General features: G+C 28.3%; 3 protein-coding genes across 3 annotated transcripts in view; 2 read left to right on the forward strand and 1 right to left on the reverse strand.

Moving 5' to 3' along the window:
- Positions 1-22,232, forward strand: part of Map205 (Microtubule-associated protein 205) — a 395,519-nt gene that overhangs the window by 267,293 nt on the left and 105,994 nt on the right. The gene's annotated exons all lie outside the window — the stretch shown is intronic.
- yellow-e (L-dopachrome tautomerase yellow-e) overlaps positions 1-22,232 on the reverse strand; it is a 102,611-nt gene that overhangs the window by 74,872 nt on the left and 5,507 nt on the right. The window lies entirely within an intron of this gene.
- Positions 16,958-19,807, forward strand: Act87E (Actin 87E). The gene is made up of 2 exons (XM_065516384.1): positions 16,958-17,070; positions 18,270-19,807. Exon 2 carries the CDS (start codon positions 18,291-18,293, stop codon positions 19,419-19,421), a length of 1,131 nt encoding a protein of 376 aa, XP_065372456.1. The 5' UTR covers positions 16,958-17,070; positions 18,270-18,290; the 3' UTR covers positions 19,422-19,807.

The raw sequence follows: 22,232 nt of genomic DNA on the forward strand, positions 1-22,232 counted from the left end.
AGGAATTTTTATTCATAATTGGGCTGATTACCCCTAAACAAATTTTCAGCTCAAACTACAGTAACTGAAATTGCAGTTACCGATAATCTATAAATAATTTTAATTATAATAATACAGAGTTTTGTTTTCAATAATTGAGTTTATTTAAATATGCAACATTTAAATTATAGTAAAATACCACATTTTCCCAGGAAATATTTTATTTATATGTATATATTTCAAAAATACCGCAAGTCCTTAGCACCAAAATTAGTAGGATTACAACTAAATCAATTCAATTACATTAATAAAAGTATTAATACAAACATTTTATAACTATTTCAAAAATCTTTAGTTTTAGAGCGACTATAACTAGAACCACCTCAGATTATTTGATAACATTTACAGAACAGTGATATCGCAACTACTTTTAAACCCCGCACAGAGGGATGGCTTCATACCTTTTTTGGCAAAAATTATAAGGAGTGATCGTAGAGCGCTGAAATTGGGCGAGAATTATATGGATCAAACTAAGAAAAACCTAAAATTTTATCAAAATCGACCACGCCCACTGCCCATACAATTCAAATAGATTTTTTCGCATAAAATTTTTTCTATCCAAGTAAAAGTCTAGAAATTTGGTACATATGTATATTTTTTGAAACAAATAAAGAACGCTGACGAGTTTCAATAAAATCAGTCACGCCCACCGCCCACGAAAATCATACATAGATACGATTTTTTTGATATTTTGTTTATTATTCGACAATCAATTTTAAGTTTTCATCATGTTCCGAAAACTATTTTTTTTTAATCGAAACAAGACACTCCAACTTTCATTTTATTAAAAAAAACAGTGGAGTCACATTTTTTTTCCATGGAAAATCAAAAATAAAATAATTTTTGATACCCATAATTTTTTTTTATTTATGGAAAAATGTTATATTTTTCAAATATGTTAAAGGTAAATGGTATTATTATTAAAATTATACATATATAAACCACTGAATTGCGTGAAAATATAAGTAAATTTTTGCTAACACCCTTGCATGGACCTTACTTAAATTTTTTAAAAATAAAATAAAATTTTTCTTAAAACTATATGTGCGCATTTCATCTTTAAACATTTCTCTACAAAACTGCATCATTTGATTTTTGAAATTGCGTGTTTAAAAAATTTAATTTTTGACATCAAAATCCCTCTGTGCCCTGTTTCGATTCTTAAAAAAAAATCTAGAGTTTTAAGTATAAGAAATTATACACTATTGTTTTATTAAGGGGACATTCTGATTTGAAAAAGGTCTCCTTTGAAACGAATTACGCTTTTTTCAGATTTTACTTAATATTATTGAATTTTGACCGATTATCTGAAAATTTTTTCTGGTTTTTTATTATTAAAAAATGTCCGGCAATGAATTTTTAATATTTGCCGGAAAAAGTCTGAGAAATTAGGAACCCTAATATATAATTTTGTAGGTCAATATTTCGTGGTGCTACAAAAATAATGAATGGCTCAATATATGTATACCCCCATTACATCTGCCTACATAATTATTAAGTCTGTATCTTATTATTGCATGCTTACCGATCACCCAATAACCCGTTAGCACTGTCATTAGCCTCAAAATATCCTTATGGTTCCTATTCAAGAACCATAAGGATTTTTCAACTTAGAATAAAAAATTATTTGATTAATAGCATTAGTCAATCAAATTTATTTTCAAGTTAGAATAAAAAAAATGGTTTTTAAACAAAAGTTTTGAGAAAACGATGAATTAATAATGTTATTCCAAGTTGGCTACACTGAGAAATTTTATAGAAGCGACTTTCTCCATTAATTTTCAAATGGATTTGGATTAACACACCAATATCACAACAATGAAACCAACCTAACGTAAAAACGAAAACTTTGTGACTACTAAAGACCTACGAAAGGTTAAAGTCTGCAATAGAGTTATAATGATTTTTCAATTAAAAACATTATAATCTGTAAATCGAGTGATTTCAAAATCGAGCGATTTTTAAAAACGTATTTGAATTGTAAATTGTAAACAGATTAGTTTACTCAATAGTAAAACGAGTAAATCATGTGCTTTCGATTTACAGAATTCGTTCGGTGTACAGAACAGATGGAAAAATTTATAATCTATTTTAGTCTAAAACATTACAAATTTACTTAAAGTCGTGTATGAATTTTAAAAAATAAGTTGGAATCTAAAGTATTTCAATCAATTCATAAAATTTTTAACGAGAATTTGTATAATTAAAATGCTCATTTTTATTATTATTTACATCTATATATTTTTAATTTTTTTAATTCTTAACAAATTTTTAAAAATTTTCTGTTTTTAAAAATATTTATTAAATGATTCGATTAATATTTTCTACTAGTTATTCGTTCGAATAATCGAGGAAATTTTAAAAATTAATCGATCACATTAATATTAATATTAAAAAATATGAACTTTTATTTGATTAAAACTCGAACAATTGACAACCCATCTGAAAAGAATAAGATCATCCTATCAGATTCCATAAGAGGAGTTAAGAAATTAGATTTTTTTTTATTTATGAACGAGGTAAGTATTCTTGTATATATCCTTACGTGTTCATACCTTCAAGATCACCAGCATCCAGGGGCAAATAATCTCACCGAATATGGGCGATTCCATGTCATCGTACTTGACATTTGTACGCCTATAGAGTGGAATACATTTTGCAAAATATAAGAGTATCTCAAAAATAATTTGGTCTTTATGTTCCATTCAAATGGTATTATCAAAGTAAATTTATAAAGTAGCGACAGTACTACAACAAATACAACATTTACAAAAACAATAGGTACTTTGTTTTTGTTAAATGGTAAGTGAACTGTCAAAGTTGCCTGTTGTTGTTTTTGCTTTTGGGTTTGTTGTATTTTTCGCCACAACAACCACAAGTGAATTGACAGTTCAAACTGAATAAAAAAAATAGTCAGCTGTTCTACTGAGTCTACTTTATTAATTTACTTTGGGTATTATGTATTCAAAAAATAATAATTTCTTTCGAAACATTGTTGTCCAAAATATCGAGCGAAATAAGGGTATACGTACGTGACATAAAACTGAAGTAATTTTGAGGTACATGTAAAAATATGCGAATATTTGCGAATCGTTTACTTTTAATATCTTACACTAAACCAAATATTTTTCCTTTACAATCCGTCATATTTAAATAAAAACAATCTATGGATGATTTTATAATAAACAGATTTTTCTCTTATAGTAAAACAATATACATATTCTGTAATAGAAAATATATATTCGGTTTCAATAAACAATTTGATAATAAAAAAAAAACAATCAGAGTCAAATTCATTTCATTGAAATCATGAAAAAAAGTTTCAACGTTTTGTGAAAAATAAAAATTTCTTTTATTAATATGGCTTTTCAGAACGATTTCATAACATTTTCTTTTAGAACCACTAAATAATCATTCGAATAATAAACTGCAACTTAACTGTACAATTTCAGCTCAACTACTTTAAAGCTCAAATTATAAAGCAAATAAACTTCATACTTTTAAAATCGATTTCAGCATTTAGTTTTAATGAGTAAATCGATTACAACAAAACGCATTCTGACCTCATGGGAAAAGGGAACATATTTCAGATTTGAACTCCAGATATTCAATATACAAAAAATTCTTAATATACCTCGTAGTTTTTATTAAACTAAATCCATTTCATTAAATTAAATTGTGCATTATATTAGCATAGAAGCATTAAATAGATAATGAAATCATTTTTAATAAAAAAAAGAAAAACTAAATTAAATGAAATGAAATGTTCTACATAATTGAATAAAAATTTAAACATAACATAATTTCAAGTTATAAATAGATATCACACAAATGTGTATCTATGTTATCATTGGGTGTTGTAGCCTTTTAGTTTTTCGCTAATTAAAATCTTATTGAAAACACTCTTCCTGTCATTTATTCACAATTATTCACAACCACAAGAAATTCCTTTTGAAAATTCAAAACAAAAACAAATATGACATAAAGAATGCGTCGTTTATTTTGAAAATTAAAAAAAAAATAGCAAAAGCAAAAGCAACAACAAAAATGCATTAATGAAAATTTATTTAAAAAAAATCATTAAACAAATAATACAAATTGAGGTAAATTAAAAAAAAAATATTAGAAAACAACAACATGATGATCCAAACAGCGCACCTTTTAAGGATGCGATGCAGCAAATTGAAAACACCAAAGTGCAACAACTTACACACACTCACATACTAACTCAAGTACGTGATGAAGCAACCAACTAACTCATCAACACGACGACATATGGACGACACGACACACATTCGCAAAAAAAGACATAAAAAAATCGTAAAGAACGGACGTACGGGAAAAAGTATAGAAATGTCAAAAATAATTATGATTAGAGGCTAAAAACAAAATTTGTATGCAGCAGTATTGCTTTTTTAATTTTTTTGTCTGTGTTTTAAACGTATTGTAATTATTTTTAAATCGAAATAATGTTTTGGCACACAGTGTACAAACATTTTTTTTAATATAAACACATTTTAAAACCACAAAAAACTATATATCGTTTTTAGGAGAAAATAAAAATGAAATTGTTCTGAAATATTGTATGGTTTTTAAAAAATTGGAATGTAATTGATAATTTTGTAAAGAATACACTTTGGAACTACACCATTTCCAATTAAAATTCGAAAGTTTCTAATTGCATTTCAAATATTTCCAATTATATTTAAAAATTTACAATAATATTTAAGAAAATTGAGTTACAGGCATTTCTAATTAATTGAACATAAAATAGAACTGTATTTTCTGAAATACAGTTGCAGAATTCTGAAATATATTTGCAACTAAGGTTGCCAATTACACAGTGCAAATAACCATATACTTACACCACTACGTGATAACAGACCAACAATAAAAAAAAACCCAAAGTCATGCCCCAAAACTTTGGGCCCCCAAAGATTTGGGGCCTCGGTGTCATTTTTGCAAAAAAGGTAATCATTTTCTCAGGCTCATATCCATTAAACTGTATAAGGAAGACATTGAAAGAATAACTGGATCAGGAAGAAAAAAGCTCTGAAAGATATTTGTAAGGCAAAATAAGTCGAACAACTCTTTCGAAGAGCGCTGAACACGTCTATGAGAAAAGCAGCTCGTAAAGTTAAATGCTCTGATTGTACAATATTTGAATAAACTTATTTTTGAGAATTTTTATATTGAACGGTTTAAGTATTATTTAACTATTAAAGTAAACTATTTAAGCTACTCAATCAGCAATTTCACAAACTTTTGTAAGCAGCAGAATTCATCCAAAAGCAGGGAAATTGGTTACCATACGGATTGAAGCTGAAAGATGATTTTGCATGTTTGAAATACTGCTTGAATGCTATAAAAGAAAAAAAGTTTTGCTCCGAATCATTATATGTGATGAAAAATTAATCCATTACGATAATTCGAAGTGTAATAGATCGTATGTGAAGTCCGGCCAACCAGTCGAATCGACAACATAGCCAAATATCCATGACGCTAGATAATGATCTGTATTTGGTGGGACCAGAAATCTGACCAGACCATCAGAGAGAACCTGTACCGAACGCAACTGATTCGTTTAAAGCCACACGCAGAGAAAAAATATAATTGGGCATGGTTACTGTAACCATTTAAATAGTGTTACAAAATTTTTAACAATATTATAGTCACAGTAACTATTTACATGATTGTGGTAACCATAATATTGTTAATTTTTGATTCACATGATTGTATCAACCATATACAGTACGAGACACAAATGTGTAAATAAATTTGGAAATATCTATAATTTGAATTTTTATGCTCAACATTTACCAATCTGACAATATTTTTTACACAATATGAAGATCATGATTAGTGAAGTATAGCAATACAAAAAAATGAATGTGAAGTAATGGCATTTAAATACCAGGATATCAAAAAGTTAAAAACTGAATTACACAATTTTGTCGCATTTTCTTTAAAGTTAAATAAACTTGTTATTATTATTTAGAAAAATAACAATTTTAATCAATTTCATTAATGACAGTTAGTTAAAACATGTTACTACTTAACAATTTACAATTCTTTAAGGAATATTGAATATGAAGATGATTATCACCGAAGTTTCAAATTCTGTTACCGAGCAGCTGAAAAATGGTATCTCCTATCGAAAAATATCCACCAAATTCAATATTTCTTTTAATCTGTTGAGAACATAGCGAATATATGTGGTTTGGCTTTTCCAGCACCAATTTGTGGACGGAATTCAATTCTATTGTTAAAAGATGGTCTCACTGTATAACGTCTAGTTGCATCAGGAGAAGCTACCAAATTAAGATTTCAAAACGTGCATCTCTTAGAGAAATCAAAAGATGTGGTTTTTATGCAATAAAGATTGTTAAAAAAACCTCGTTTAACTGAAAGACACAAGTCTCTTCGACTAACATTTGTAAATTTTTTTAAGAAATGGACCTTTGATGATTGGGAAAAAGTTATCTGTACAGATGAATCGAAAATTAACCATTTTGGAACTGATGGACCAAAATATGACTACCAAAAACGAAATGCGCCATTAAAAGACCGTGATTTTATGACGACTATGAAATATGGTGGTGGAATATTGCCATTTTGTGGTTGTTTTTCTGCGAAAGGTGTAGGAAAACTTCATAAAATTGGTAGTAATATGAATGCAGAAATGTATATAGACATTATCAAGACAACAGATGTGGATAGTCTGAATGATTGGAGTGGACAAATTGAAAACACTGTGATACTACAAGATAACGACAACAAACATAAGTCTAAAAAGACCCTTAATTTTTTAAAAACCGCCAAAATTACATTGCTAGATTGACTCCCACAATCTCAGAATTTAAATCCGATTGAGAATTTGGTGCGAATTCTAAAACGTCGCGTTTATAATTATCAAAATGCATTTAGAAACACAACTCAGGTCTAGGTGCGCTCCCATGATATCTAGGGATCTATAATGCAAGAAGAGTGTCGCAAACTGGTGAAGAGTATGCCCTCCAGAATTCAGGCTGTCATTGACGCGAAAGCAGGTTATTCGAAGTACTAAAAAAGTTACTTTAGTAATCTGCGCCAAAAGTGTGTAAATGGGTTGCAGTTATTTTTTTTAGATTACTGGAGTATAATTAAGGAAATATTTTATTTATTTAGTCCTAAAATATCCTTAATAAATATTGTTTAAAAAAACACAAAACGTTTCTTTATAAACATTCCACTTTAAAAATGGTGTCACAAAGTGTAAATATATGACCATCATTTACACATTTTTGTCTCACACTGTATATGGTTACAGTAAACAATATGTTGTTCTCAGATTATGATAAGCCTTAAGCCGAGTGCAACATAATATGATAAGTCCTTCATCATATGAATGGTTGTCACAAACATATATTTGTTTACTGTAACCATATATATGGTTGATACAATCATGTGGATCGTAAATTAACCATATTATTGTTACCACAATCATGTAAATGGTTACTGTGACTATAACATAGTTAAAAAACTTGTAACAATATTGAAATGGTTACAGTAACCATGCCCAACTATATTTTTTCTCTGAGTGCAGCATTGGCTCAAAACGACCAGACGTGAAACCGTAATATTCCATCATGACAACGCTCGGCTACATGTTGCAATATCTGTTAAAAACTATTTAGAAAGAAGTAGTTGAGAAGTTGGGAAGCCTCATGCGCCTTATAGTACAGACCTTCCACGTCCGACTACTATTTATTTCGATCGATGCAGAACACTCTCTCTGTGTTTCGCTTCATTTCAGAAAAGAGTATCCAAAATTGGCTTGATTCGTTCTTGGCCTCAAAAGATGAGCAGTTCTTTTTCAGTTATACATCCAATGTAACAATCTAACGAACGTTCAAATTTGTTGAAAAAATTGGCATGAAGAATATTGAATAAATTAAAAAATCGAGTTATGGTATATTATTTATTAATTTAACTATAAAGCACGAATTCAGATGATTTTCAATTCTAGGTATAAAAGATATTAAATTAAATAATAAACAAGTAATAAAGTATGGTCGGTCAAGCCCGACCATATAATACCCTACACCAAGTAAATGAGCAAAAAAATTTTTCTTTTAAAATTTCAATAATTTATATTTTTGAGTGATTTTCGGAAGTGGGCCTTATATGGGGGCTATGACCAATTATGGACCGATCTCCATGAAAATAGGTCGTGTGATTTATGTCTATATGAAAGTTTACTATGTTGAATTTTGTGAGTATACCAACATTTTTAAGCGATTTATGCACGTTAAAGTGATTTTCGGAAGCGGGTCTATATGGGAGCTTTGACTAATTATGGACCGATCGTAACACAATTTGGTGACATGAATTTTGTATATATAAAACTTATTTGGAGCGAAATTTGTGGAGATACATATATAAATTAAACATATATGACCGATTAAGTCCAATTTCGGGAGGACATTTGTATGGGGACTAGGTGAAATAATGGACCGATTTCAGCCAGTTTCAATAGGCTTGGTACTTGGACCAAAAAAGTTATGTGTACCAAATTTTATCGAAATATCTTCTAAATTGCCAGCCAGCCAGACGATCGGACGGACGGACGGACATTGTTTAATCGACTCAGAAAGTGATTCTAAGTTGATCGGTATACTTTAAGGTGGGTGTTAGACTAATATTTTTGGGCGTTACAAAAATCTGCACAAACGCATAATTTTTTTTTTTATAACCAACACTCAGGGGATACCCCTATATATGCAGTTCATTGTGTAGGGTATAAAAAGGGTATAGACAATACAATTTATCAGAACAATTTGGTTAGACTGAATAATTTGATTAAAAATAAGTTCGGTTATCACAAAACTACCGAGAATTTAGTTAGCATGTATGTAATGTTTTAGCCAAAAAGTTTACATCATTTAATATATACTATTTGGCATCATTAATTGTATCTTAGTATCGATCTATTGATAAAATTAAATAAATAAATTTGATTTAGAAATTAAACAGAAAAATCAGAAATCTATACATAACATCTGATTATTTAAATACAATATTCATAAAAACAATTCTCTTATAGAAATTTCTATTTAATATAAATTGATATGAGTCATTGGCTCGATGAGATGGAGGTGAATCAATAATACCATATAAGTACGAGCACATAATTATGCAAAAATTCGAAAATCTCGCAACACAATGCAGCAGTCATATCAGCCGAAACAAAGAAATAAACAAATATCATTTCAAAATAGATTAATACTCGTCGTATCTGTTGTATACTTACGTATTGAAAATGTTTAAAAATAGATACAATTTTCTTTTATTTATTTATTTTCTTTGCTGCTGATACTTTTATCAGGTGTATCGCAGACGGACGATGACAACAAACATCGTACAACCACTTTTTTTCTCTTTCATTTTCCTACATCAACAACATCATCATCATCGAAAAAATATTTATCCAAAAAAATACAGAAAACACCAAATTCAATTTGTATTGTCAAATAAAATTATAAATAGTATATTAAACAATATTAACAACAACAATATGCAAAGATTATTAATATTTTTTTTAAAACAATACAAAATTTAATGCCAAATTTTAACAAAATATTCTCAAATACTACGACAAATGTGCTCCATCCACTCTACTCTACTCTACATATCCACTCATTTAGTTCTCAATGATGACAGTTGTTCTTGTGTTTTATTATTTTTTTTCAAGTTATTTTTGTATAATTTTCTAATAAAAAAAAAAATATATTTGAATATTTTTTTAGCATTTTCCACAATTATAAAAAAAGAGAAAAATTAAGTTGGTATTGGTTTGCATTATAAGAAAACAAAAATCAAAATTTCGAAAAAAAAAATATTTTAAATAAATATTGAAAAAAATAAATGAACAACCACCTACTTTTAAAATTATTTTTAGATAATTATGTAGGAATTTTATTAATGAAACATTAACAAAAAAAACGTTATATTCAAATACACTATTTCCTAAGGTTGAATTAAAAATAAATCTAATATGTTGGTCAAGAGATATTTTGATTGTAAATAAAATATATTTGCACGTGCTGTAGCTGACACAATAAAAACTTAGATATTTTCTAAATTTACACAATTTTATCTATCGTATACTATAAATTTTGTAATTTTCGTAGTATTATCAGAATAATTCGTTTATTCCAACATTCCGAGACTACTGATTTACTTATATTTATAGAAATTAGCAAATGAAATCAATTTAGAAAATGGGTCCTTTTTTGGAAATGGTGTAAATAATGATATATGTACAATATTTTATTCTGTTTCTGTGACTTTTCCGAATAATTAAGTTTTATATTCATGTGAATTTTATTGTTTTAATTATGAAAATATTTTGACCCCCATTATATTATTTATGGGAACATACTAAATTAGTTATTGTTCCATACTTTGAAAATAATTTTATAAAAATACCATACATATTTTGCCCTAAATTACCTTGGTTATGAAAAAGTTTCAGTTTGCAGAATACGAATTCATATATATTTTTCATGGTTCTTTTGGTTGAATATAGGTTAGATTTCTTTTTGAATAAAATAGAAAAGAATTAGCAAAAAAAATTATTTTCATTTTAAAATTTTCAACAATATTCAGTTGCGATGCTATAAAATACATTTTTTCTGAATCTTTAAAGATTCAATTTAGCTACATTCGTGTCAATTATCTATGGAATCAATGGGTCAATTTCGTGAATAATATAACTATAATCACATTCTTTAAATGTACCTTATGTTTAAAAACGCTGAAATTTACTATATTTTAAAAGAAAACCATATAAACCATTATTACCATTATTTCAATTATATATTATATTTTAATTTTGCAATTTTTTCTCACATTAAGTTTTTTAAATTGTGCTAGAGTCAAGATTTGCGAAAATTTAAAAATCAAAATAATAAACGATTTTAATGCTGGATTAAAGCAAAAAACAAGTAAGAAAGTATGGTCACTCAAGCCCGATTTTCGGAAGTGGGCCTTATATGGGAGCTATGACCAATTATGGACCGATCACCATGAAATTAGGTCGTGTGATTTATGTCTATATTAAAGTTAACTATGTTTAATTTTGTGTGTATACCAACATTTTTAAGCGATTTATGTACGTTAAAGGTGATTTTCGGAAGCGGGTCTATATGGAAGCTATGACTAATTATGGACCGATCGTAACAAAATTTGGTGAAATGAATTTTGTATATATAATTCAAATATTGTAATATTGTAAAACTTATTTGGAGCGGAATTTGTGGAGATACATATATAAATTAAACATTTATGACCGATAAAGTCCAATTTCGGAAGGACATTTGTATGGGGGCTAGGTGAAATAATGGACCGATTTCAGCCAGTTTCAATAGGCTTGGTCTTTGGGCTGAAAAAATAATATGTACCAAATTTGATCGAAATATCTTCAAAATTGCGACCTGTACTCTGCGCACAAGGTTTACATGGACAGCCAGCCAGACGGACGGACTTCGTTTAATCGACTAAGAAAGTGATTCTAAGTCGATCGGTATACTTTAAGGTGGGTGTTAGACTAATATTTTTGGGCGTTACAAACATCTGCACAAAAGCATTATACCCTCCTCCACTATGGTGGTGTAGTGTATAACTATCTGTGATAAAGATTCAATTAATAAATCAGCAGTTTCATAAATTATAAACAAATTTCGTAAGACGAGTACTGTCAAAACTAAACATTTGGGAGGAATACCTCGTAAAATTACTCCAAGACAAGATAATTTAATAGCAAGAGAGTTTATGAAATTCCAAAAAATTACTCCACGGTAGATTATCAGTAATCTGAAATTGTAAATTAATTCTCAAACTGTTAGCCACAGGAAAGAGACTGGACCCTAAGTACACAAATAAGACAGTTAAGTTTGGTGTGTTGCAACGACTGGAATCTGAGGGAAATATCCCCTAGGTTTGACCCCAAACACACATCTAGTATTGTAATCGCGTGGTTACAATTCAATGACGTACGTTTTTAGGAATTAGACTGCCCAATCGCCAGATCTCAATCCCATAGAAAACCAATGGGATATTGTAGATTGATGAATATGCGTTTATAAGGGAATGGGAAAATATTTAAAAGAGGACATTTAATCTTTAATTGGTGAAAAAGTAAAAACACAAGGGATATTTAACAAAATACTGAGTCACTAAAATGGTCATACATACAACAAATATAAAATAGAAAAGTTTCCATTGTTTCAATACCGTAATATTAAATAATATTTAGTTTTTTTTTTTGAATTTCAGAATTTTATTAATGATGTTCTTATTTTTTTCTTATTTTTCAATTCAAACATTTATCCCATATTGAACTGGTTTCAATTATTTCATAATTAAATATTTTCTATTGAATATTGAGTTTTGAATTTGATAATTTTGACAATTGAATATACAATTTTCGTTATTGGTTGAATTTCAAATACAAAAATTATTGAATAGATAATTTTCGTAATTGAAACACAAAAAATAACAAAAATGTATTTTCAATTACGAAAATTATCTATTCAATAATTTTTGTATTTGAAATTCAACCAATAACGAAAATTGTATATTCAATTGTCAAAATTATCAAATTCAAAACTCAAAATTCAATAGAAAATACCAAGAAATTTTGTTTTTGAGCAAATGAATACTTGATTTAATTATGAAATAATTGAAACCAGTTCAATATGTGACAAATATTTGAATTGAAACGGTTTAAGAAATAGTTTTTTCTGTGTAAGTAAATGAAAGTAGATGTTAATAAAATAAATTTATTCGTCATAATTTTTAATTTTATAAAAGGTTTCTAAAACAAAATTTACATATAAAATCAAAAAAAAAAATTAAATTTCATTGAATATTGTTTGTGGTAAAAAAAAATCTCGTCAATCACCTCTATCGCGAATCAATATTTCACATGAAATATGTTCCCTTTTCCCATTTTTCGTTAATGAACTTTGTTCACGTGAAAAATTTCCGTATTTTGTGAAATTTTTAGATGGAATTTTGTAAACAATAAGCAGCTGTTACGAACAAAATCAACTATTGTGAATGAATATCACGATAGCAATTTTCACTTCCAGGGAAATGAATATTTCATGGGAACATAATTTCACATATTATTTCCTCTGACTTTGGCCTCTAAATTTTTAACAGAGTTCCTGTCAGGAACTTTTTGAGCCTTGTATGTTTTTAAACCTGCATTGACTTTAACTTTTCGTACCAAATAGTACGAGTACTGAGCTAACTGAACAGCTTTAATAATTTTAGTACGTATTTTTTTCCCCGTCACTCATTTTAATCAGATTAACAACAAATGAATATAAAATCAAATAATACTTGGTTTAAAAATTTTGACAAAAAAACGTGTGTTAAGAATTTTTCGATCTTAGTTCTTATATACACACAGTTACTAAAGTATACGTACGATCGACTTACTGGGCTTTTTTGTAAATGAAAGGTGGGAGTGCCTTGTTTCGACTAAAAAAAATTAGTTCTCGGAAGTTTTCGGAACATGATGAAAACTTAACATTTGTTGTCGAATAATAAACAAAATATCAAAAAAAATCTTATCTATGTATGGGTTTCATGGGCGGTGGATGTGACCGATTTTATTGTACCAAATTTCTAGATTTTTGCTTGGATAGAAAAAATGTTAAGCGAAAAAATCGATTTGGATTGCACCTGCGGTATGCAGTGGGCATGGCCGATTTTAACAAAACTTAGCATGCGTTCTTTTTTTGTTTCAGAAATTTGCTTGGATAAGAAAAAAATCGATTTGGATTGTATGGGAAGTGGGCGTTGGGCGTAGACGATTTTGATAAAATTTCATGTTTTTTATTAATTTAGTCCATATAATTATCGGTGCCAAATTTCAATCCTCTACGACCACTCCTTATAATTTTTGCATAAAAATGTATGAAGCCATCCCTCTATGCGATGCCCGAATGTTGAAATAAACTTTCCGAAGGCCCAGTCATCTTGTATCAATATATTAGATGAGGAGCCGCAGAACAAAAGGTACTTTTATAGGAAAATGTATTCGTAGGATCATTCAAAATCAGCTGTCAGTTCCCATATACCATTAGAAAAGTATGAAAAAAAATATTCAGTTTTGAAAACTTTTAAATAATTCTATACTTTTACTAATTTCTAACATATGTTCGAAGTTACAGAGTTCTTTCGAAGGAAGTAATTTTAATTGAACATCAAAAATGGTAGATAGATACAATGTCCCATTCAGTCGACTGCTATTTTGTTTTCTATTTTGTGTACACTTTTAAAGTACTGAGATATAATTTTGTTTAATATTTTAATCTAATCAATGCCAGCCAAGTGGAACTCATACATATCAAATGTATATGTTTTCAAATAAGTGTGATTCAATTTTCGAAGGACCTGGGATTTAAGTTATTTTGAAAGTCTCATTCAGTCAACTGCTGTTTTGTTTTTATATAAAAGTCCCATTCAGTAGACTGCTATTTTGTGTACCACTTTTAAAACTGAGATATAATTTTTTTCAATATTTTAATCTAATCAATGCCAGCCAATTGGAGCTCATGCATATCAAATACGAGTACAAATATTTGTTTTCAAATATGAGTGATTAAATTTTCGAAGGACCTGAAATTCAAATCATTATAACTCCCATTCTGTCAACTGATGTTTTGTTTTTATTTTGGGTACAAATTTTAAAGTATTAAGATATAATTTTGTTCAAAATTTAAATCTAATCAAAGCCAGCCAAGTGGAACATGCATGACTAAATATAACGATAAAATCAAACAATTAATATTAAAATAACAATTTCAAAAAGTTTAATTAATTTGAATGTAAATAAACAATTAATATTAAACTATTTTTTAGAATATTAATTAATCAGCCTGTCCGCTTGCTTGCTTGCAAGTTCTACTATTTTGCAATATTTTGTTTACTTTTTGGGTTGAAAATTTCCAAAGCTAATAAAAATAGAAAGTCTAGCAAGCAAACCAAAGGTTTTCATTATGAAACCTAAACATTTTTTAAATTTTTGCATTTATTACATCAATTAATTAATGAATTACTTAACTACAGGCAAAATATTTTTATTAATTAATTAAGCACAGATTTGTTTATTTAAACATTTGTTGCAAGTTTCACTATTTTTCAATATTAAGTTAACTTGTTGTGTTGCTAATAAAAATAATATGTCTAGCAAGCAAACCAAAAAATTTCGTTTGTTAATTTTTCTATTTATTACATCAATTAATTCATTTATTAACCACAAACAAAATATTTGTATTAATTAATTAACCTATAAATAAACTATATTTATGGTTAAAATGAGATAAGTTAAAAATTCCAAAAAAATTTAAAATTTTAACCAAAAACATTTGAATTTTTATTTGTTTAAACCAATATATTTTCGATTTTTTATGTTTTAAACATTGAATTTAAATTAAATATATTGAATTTGTTTATTTAAACATTTGTTGCAAGTTCTACTATTTTCCAATATTTTGTTTACTTTTTGTGTTGAAAATTTTGAAAGCTAACAAACAAATCAACAAACCAAACAAACCTATCGATCTTTTTTTTTAATTTTTCTATTTATTACTACTCAATAACTGTTTTTATTAATTAATAAATCACAGATAAAATTATGATCCAAAAAAAAATTAAAATATTCCAAAATATCAAGAAAAAAATCTAAAAAAATTTTAAATTTAATATTGAAATAGCAGTTAAAGAAAACTCCAGTTTTTATTTTAATTCATAAATTAACGAAATTCTCTACAAATTTTGAATTTATATTAAATATTTCGAATTTGTTTACTTAAAAATGTTTGGTTCAATTTCTTGATTTTTTTTTTAATTTAATTTCAAAATTTTATATTGAAAAATATTGGAAATAATACAATAGTTAACCAAAGAAACAGTCATAACTTTATTAATTTATAACCCAATATATTTTCTAACAAAATTTTGAATTTAATTCAAATATTTCGAATATTTTTACTTATAAATTTTGTTGTTCAATTTCTTGCTTCTTGGCCGATTTATTTAGATTTAATTTTCTAATTAAAAAAAAATCAGTTTTCTTTTTTTTTGTTTCGCTGCTGTTTATAAATTTCCACCCAATCCATGTATGGGTTGAGATTCCACCAATATGATGTGAAAATATGAACAAAAAAAAAAAGAAAAAAGCGCCGCAACTCTTGTACTTTTAGTTGTGTATAGACACAGAAAAAATGTTTATAAATTTTCTACAGAGAGAAAGAAATGAAAACAAAATTTATAAATATTCAGAAAATAGAAAAGCAAAATGTTTTGGTAATGTTGCCACAATGCTGCTCCCTTGACCCCCTGCACCTTTACTTTCAGATCGTTTAATATTAACAGCAACAACAAACTAACCAAGAAATATAGAATTCTATTCTATTTTTTTTTTTTGATTCGAAATGAAAACAACATATTTCCAAATGCAACTGTATGTATGGGATTGAAAACAAGAACAACAAAAAATCCCACATGGAGGATATAAACAAAAACGTATTTTTGAAGAGAGAGAGCAAACAAATTAAACACTCATCCACTCATACATTTATAAATTTTCAATATATTTTTAATTTTTCACAATATTTGAGAGGGTAAAGAGAGTAATTTGCTTAATGATTTCAAAATCTTTTTATTTGTTTTTGTATTCACACAAAAAAATATTCAAATATTTTGTTTAGTTTTTATGAAATTTCCCCTTTAACTATGCAACGCCTGCGCTTTTTTCCTATACATGTGTATTGATCGTACATTCTTTAGTGTAGTGGTGTGAGTGTTCTGGCTTCTTCAGTAGTGGTATTGAAAACTATATGTTTTGAATTGTTCATATATGCAGATTCCAACTTCTGGTATAAATATTAGTACAACAGAATCCAGCAGTCACTCGCAGTTCTACAGCGAAAGTGTTGATATAGTCTCTTAGTTTTTCTTTCTGTTGAAACGGTTAGTATTCAAAATATCTGAATATCAAAATAAAATAATTAAAGTGATTCAATATACATATATTTTCAATATACAATTTTGAAAAAATATCTATTGATCAGCAAAAAAAAAAACAAAAGTGTTAAGAAAAAATCAAGTGAATATTATTTGCCTCGCCATAAGGATTACCACACAAAGTTTTGGAATATAAACAATAAATCTACTCAAATTAAATGGATTATCTAATAATTATTGTTTGAATTCATATTGAAAACATTGGCATTATATAAAAACCAAGAAAAAAGAAATCGATTTGAATTTGTGCATCAAATTGGAAAAAATTTAAAAAGTGTTGAAATTTGCATACAAAAAATATTAATTTGGATAAAATATTTAAAATTTATTGATTTCAAATTTAAAAAAATGTTTAAATCAAAATTGTTTTCAAAATTTAATTTAAATTAATAATTCAATATGAAATTTGATACATCCACAACTACATTTCATAATTTTGTGAAAATCGGAAATTTGATATAGCAGAACTGAAAATTGCCTTGTTCAATTATAAAAATTCCATTATATATTAATTTTCACATTGAAATATGATACTTCATGGATTTATAAAGTCCAAAAAAATTCGAAGTAATAAAAAAATGTTACATTAAAAAAATTCATCCAAACAAATTTTAATATCATAAACATTCCTGAATAAACCATATATTTGAGTAAAATATGTTGAATTCCAAAATTTTGAAAAACGAAAAAATATTTGAATTGCTCTACATTTAAAAAATAAAAAAATAATACAACGAAAGTCATATATTCCAATATCTGAAATATTTCAATATACATAACCTCAAAACTATCAAGATAATATCAGAAAATACAATTTGAAATTGTAAAAATTAAAGCAGATTTGTTGAATTACTTTGAAAAATATTAAAATTTCTTTAATGAACTTGAAAATTGTGAAATGTATATCATAAATATACAAAATTTAAGCAAAATCTTTAAAAGAAATATCACTTATTAAAATGTATACACAAAATTCTCTACAAAATGTTTCTTTTAAACATAAAATTCAATACGATTTTGTTGGCAATCAGTTGCTCAAATTTTCACTTGATTTTTCACCTACGCACAGTTTTTAGAAGAAAATTCTTTTAAAACAATCAAAACATAATTAATTTTTGTCATTATTGTTTCATTCGTCTCTGTAGTAACAACACAAAAACTCCAAAATGTGTGATGATGAGGTTGCTGCTTTAGTCGTTGATAACGGATCCGGTATGTGCAAGGCTGGTTTCGCCGGTGACGATGCTCCCCGTGCCGTCTTCCCCTCCATTGTTGGTCGTCCCCGCCATCAAGGTGTCATGGTCGGTATGGGCCAAAAGGACTCCTATGTCGGCGATGAAGCCCAATCCAAGAGAGGTATCTTGACCCTTAAGTACCCCATTGAACACGGTATCATCACCAACTGGGATGATATGGAAAAGATCTGGCATCACACTTTCTACAACGAATTGCGTGTCGCTCCAGAAGAGCACCCCGTTTTGTTGACCGAAGCCCCCTTGAACCCCAAGGCCAATCGTGAGAAGATGACCCAAATCATGTTTGAAACCTTCAACGCCCCCGCCATGTATGTTGCCATCCAAGCCGTACTCTCCTTGTACGCTTCCGGTCGTACCACTGGTATCGTTTTGGATTCTGGTGATGGTGTCTCTCACACCGTACCCATCTATGAAGGTTATGCCTTGCCCCATGCCATCCTCCGTTTGGATTTGGCTGGTCGCGATTTGACCGACTACTTGATGAAGATCTTGACCGAACGTGGCTACTCCTTCACCACCACCGCTGAACGTGAAATCGTTCGCGATATCAAGGAAAAATTGTGCTATGTTGCCTTGGACTTCGAACAAGAAATGGCCACCGCTGCCGCCTCCACCTCATTGGAGAAATCCTATGAACTTCCCGACGGTCAAGTCATCACCATCGGTAATGAACGTTTCCGTTGCCCAGAATCCCTCTTCCAACCCTCATTCTTGGGTATGGAATCTTGCGGTATCCACGAAACCGTCTACAACTCCATCATGAAGTGTGACGTAGATATCCGTAAGGACTTGTACGCCAACATTGTCATGTCCGGTGGCACCACCATGTACCCCGGTATTGCCGATCGTATGCAAAAGGAAATCACTGCCTTGGCCCCATCCACCATCAAGATCAAGATCATTGCCCCACCAGAGCGCAAATACTCCGTATGGATCGGTGGTTCCATCTTGGCCTCCCTCTCCACCTTCCAACAGATGTGGATCTCCAAGCAAGAATACGATGAATCCGGCCCCGGCATTGTCCACCGCAAGTGCTTCTAAGCGACGCGCCCAGCTGCATTCAACGGCAGCGCTTGTCACTCATCCTGATGACATGCGCCACCGTACCATCAAACAACAAACTTACTTTTTTCATTTTAATTTTAAATATTTTATTATAATTTTTTCTTTTTAATTATTATATGTTATTATTATAATCATTTAAGTTTAAAATCACTCAAAAACAATGGAAACTATTTATACATGGACTTGATAATGAAGATGAAGAAGAAGATAATGTAAATTTTAGAACTATACGAGATAAACAATTAATAAATAAATAAAACAAAACAAAACAAAAATACCAAAGATAAATTGAGAGATAAAACCAAAACAATGTTTAATAAAAATCAACACCTTGAAAAAATATCTTAAAAAATACAAAGAAACCATCTTTTTTCTTGCGGTGTAGCCACAATAAATTCAATCAAGGGGGTAAAAATCCAGACATAAACTCTCCATCCAACGAGTTTCGAAATGTTAAAAATATTCTAAAAATATTGTAACGAAAACAAATAGTTTATGCTACTAAGAAAGGAGGCAGGCAGGGAGGGATAGAGAGAGTTGTTTATATAAAAACAACATAATATGGCAACCAGATGTTTAGCTCTTATGACCCCCCATCCAACTACATTGCTGGGAGTCACACACCGTCAAGTGTATGTTCACTTTATAGAACAGGAACACTTAAACAACATCTTATACACAGGCTGCACTATACGTTTTACATTTTAAAGTGCACTTTGGTATAATATAGTCATTTGAATGACATGATGACTCTAATACAATATTGATTCCAATACATTTTAAATCTTACGATGTACGATGTGTATAAACAGATGGAGGGATAGATAGCAGATAGCATTTCCTTTAAGAAAACACACACAAATAGCAGCTGTAAAAACATCAAAACAATTTAATACTCTGCACACTAAATATACGATTGTGAGTGTGAGTGCACAAGTTCCACTTCCTAGGTTTCACCTTCCGTTGGTTTTCTAGTTTTTTTTTTCTTTATTTTTAATAGCATGTAGGAGAAAAGGGGGAGAAAGATGGTCTAACCAGATGATAAATATAAATACAACACCAGAATTTGTATTCTCAAGTGTCTTCTGAGCAAATTAATGAAGAAATGAACTCGCATAAACAAAATACATATTATTCTCGTATGGATATTTTCAAATTGAAATTTTCTAAAAATATTTTTTGATCTCATCCATCTCATTCGAATAGTTGTTGTTTTGTTGTTTGCTATTTGGATACATAATAAACGATAATTAATATTGAATAAATAGAATTTTTGTTTTGGCATGTATGTTTTAATATACACACAATATACTATGTATATCACCTCTATATAATATACTCAATTATATAGTCTATATAAATGTTTGGTTATTTGAGAAAAATTGCTTAATGAATGTAGTATTTCAATTAAATAATTTTATAAATTTCCTTTAAAGGTGTGCTATTATTTTTATTATTAAACACATAATATTGCACGCAAAATATTTGAATTTAATTTTATTGCATTTACTTTTCAATTTCTGTCTGATACTTTATTTTCAAATTTTAAAAGTTTGGTTTTCATATTAAATATATTAGAACTATTAAAAACTAGAAGAAAAGCGGACAGCTTTCACATGGATGTTCCTCGTATCAGTGACTTTTTCAATGGAAACTCATTCCGATGTAAAAATATCGCAATTTGAAAATTAAAACATTTTTTAAAATTGTCTAAAATTATATACACATAATTGCCTATAACTTTGAAACTACTCAAAGACCAGCATAATTTTTACTCCATTTTAAAGCCAAAGAAGATATTGTCTTTAAAATGGTGTGAATAAAATTATTTACTTCCAAAAGGTTAAAGGTCAATATTCGGAGTATATATTTCAATGTAAACAAGTAAGAGAGCTACATTCGGCTGTGCCGAATCTGATATACCCTTCACCAAATTATACTTCAAAATACAAATTTTAAATATTTGTAGGTAAACAAAATTTATTTTTTTTCCAAAGTTGATTTTTTAATTTTTTGGAAAAAAAATGTTTGAATTATTTTAAATTTTAATTTTTTTTTTTAAATTTTAAAATTTTTTTGTAATTTTAAAAAAAAAATTATTTAAAATAATTTTTTTTGCAAAGGTCTTTGAAATATCTGTCATTAGATATCCATATTGTCTATATTAATGACCAGGGCAACCAAAAATATGCTCTAAAAAACCAGTTTTATGCGCATTAAATATGCACTTTAAAACGAATAATATGCTCTTAAATATAAAAATATGCACTTAAAAATAGATAAATAGTATATAAAATATTGAGCACATAAATTCAAATTGGTTATTACTTATAGGATTAAATTTCGATTTTAATGACTACGACACTACATGACAATAATTTGATTCAATTTATTTCATTATTGCAATAAATTACTATGTGTTTTCTTAATTAAGTTTTAAAATTTTCAATCTTTATTTTAGATTTCCGAAGAGTTTCTTAAATAATTTTAATCAATTGATCAATTCAATTCTGACTACCTAATAATAGCATATTTTACTTTCTGAATTGGTCAGTAAATAGGTAGAGGATTTTCTGCATAAATTTCTCTAAATGTTTCTATTCTACATGAAGCTTTAAAAAACTATTTTTTGTCATTTGAATTATGCTTCAGAAACTCGATGAAGAGCGTGTGTAATTTATTTGTGAAAAATTGTAATGAACTTTACATTCATCATCTCCCAAAACATAAATATAATTATCAAAAAGCATTATTTTTTGCAAAAGATTTTTTTTGAAAAAAATTTTT

Source organism: Calliphora vicina, chromosome 1 (genome assembly GCF_958450345.1).
Source record: "Calliphora vicina chromosome 1, idCalVici1.1, whole genome shotgun sequence".
Taxonomy (NCBI): domain Eukaryota; kingdom Metazoa; phylum Arthropoda; class Insecta; order Diptera; family Calliphoridae; genus Calliphora; species Calliphora vicina.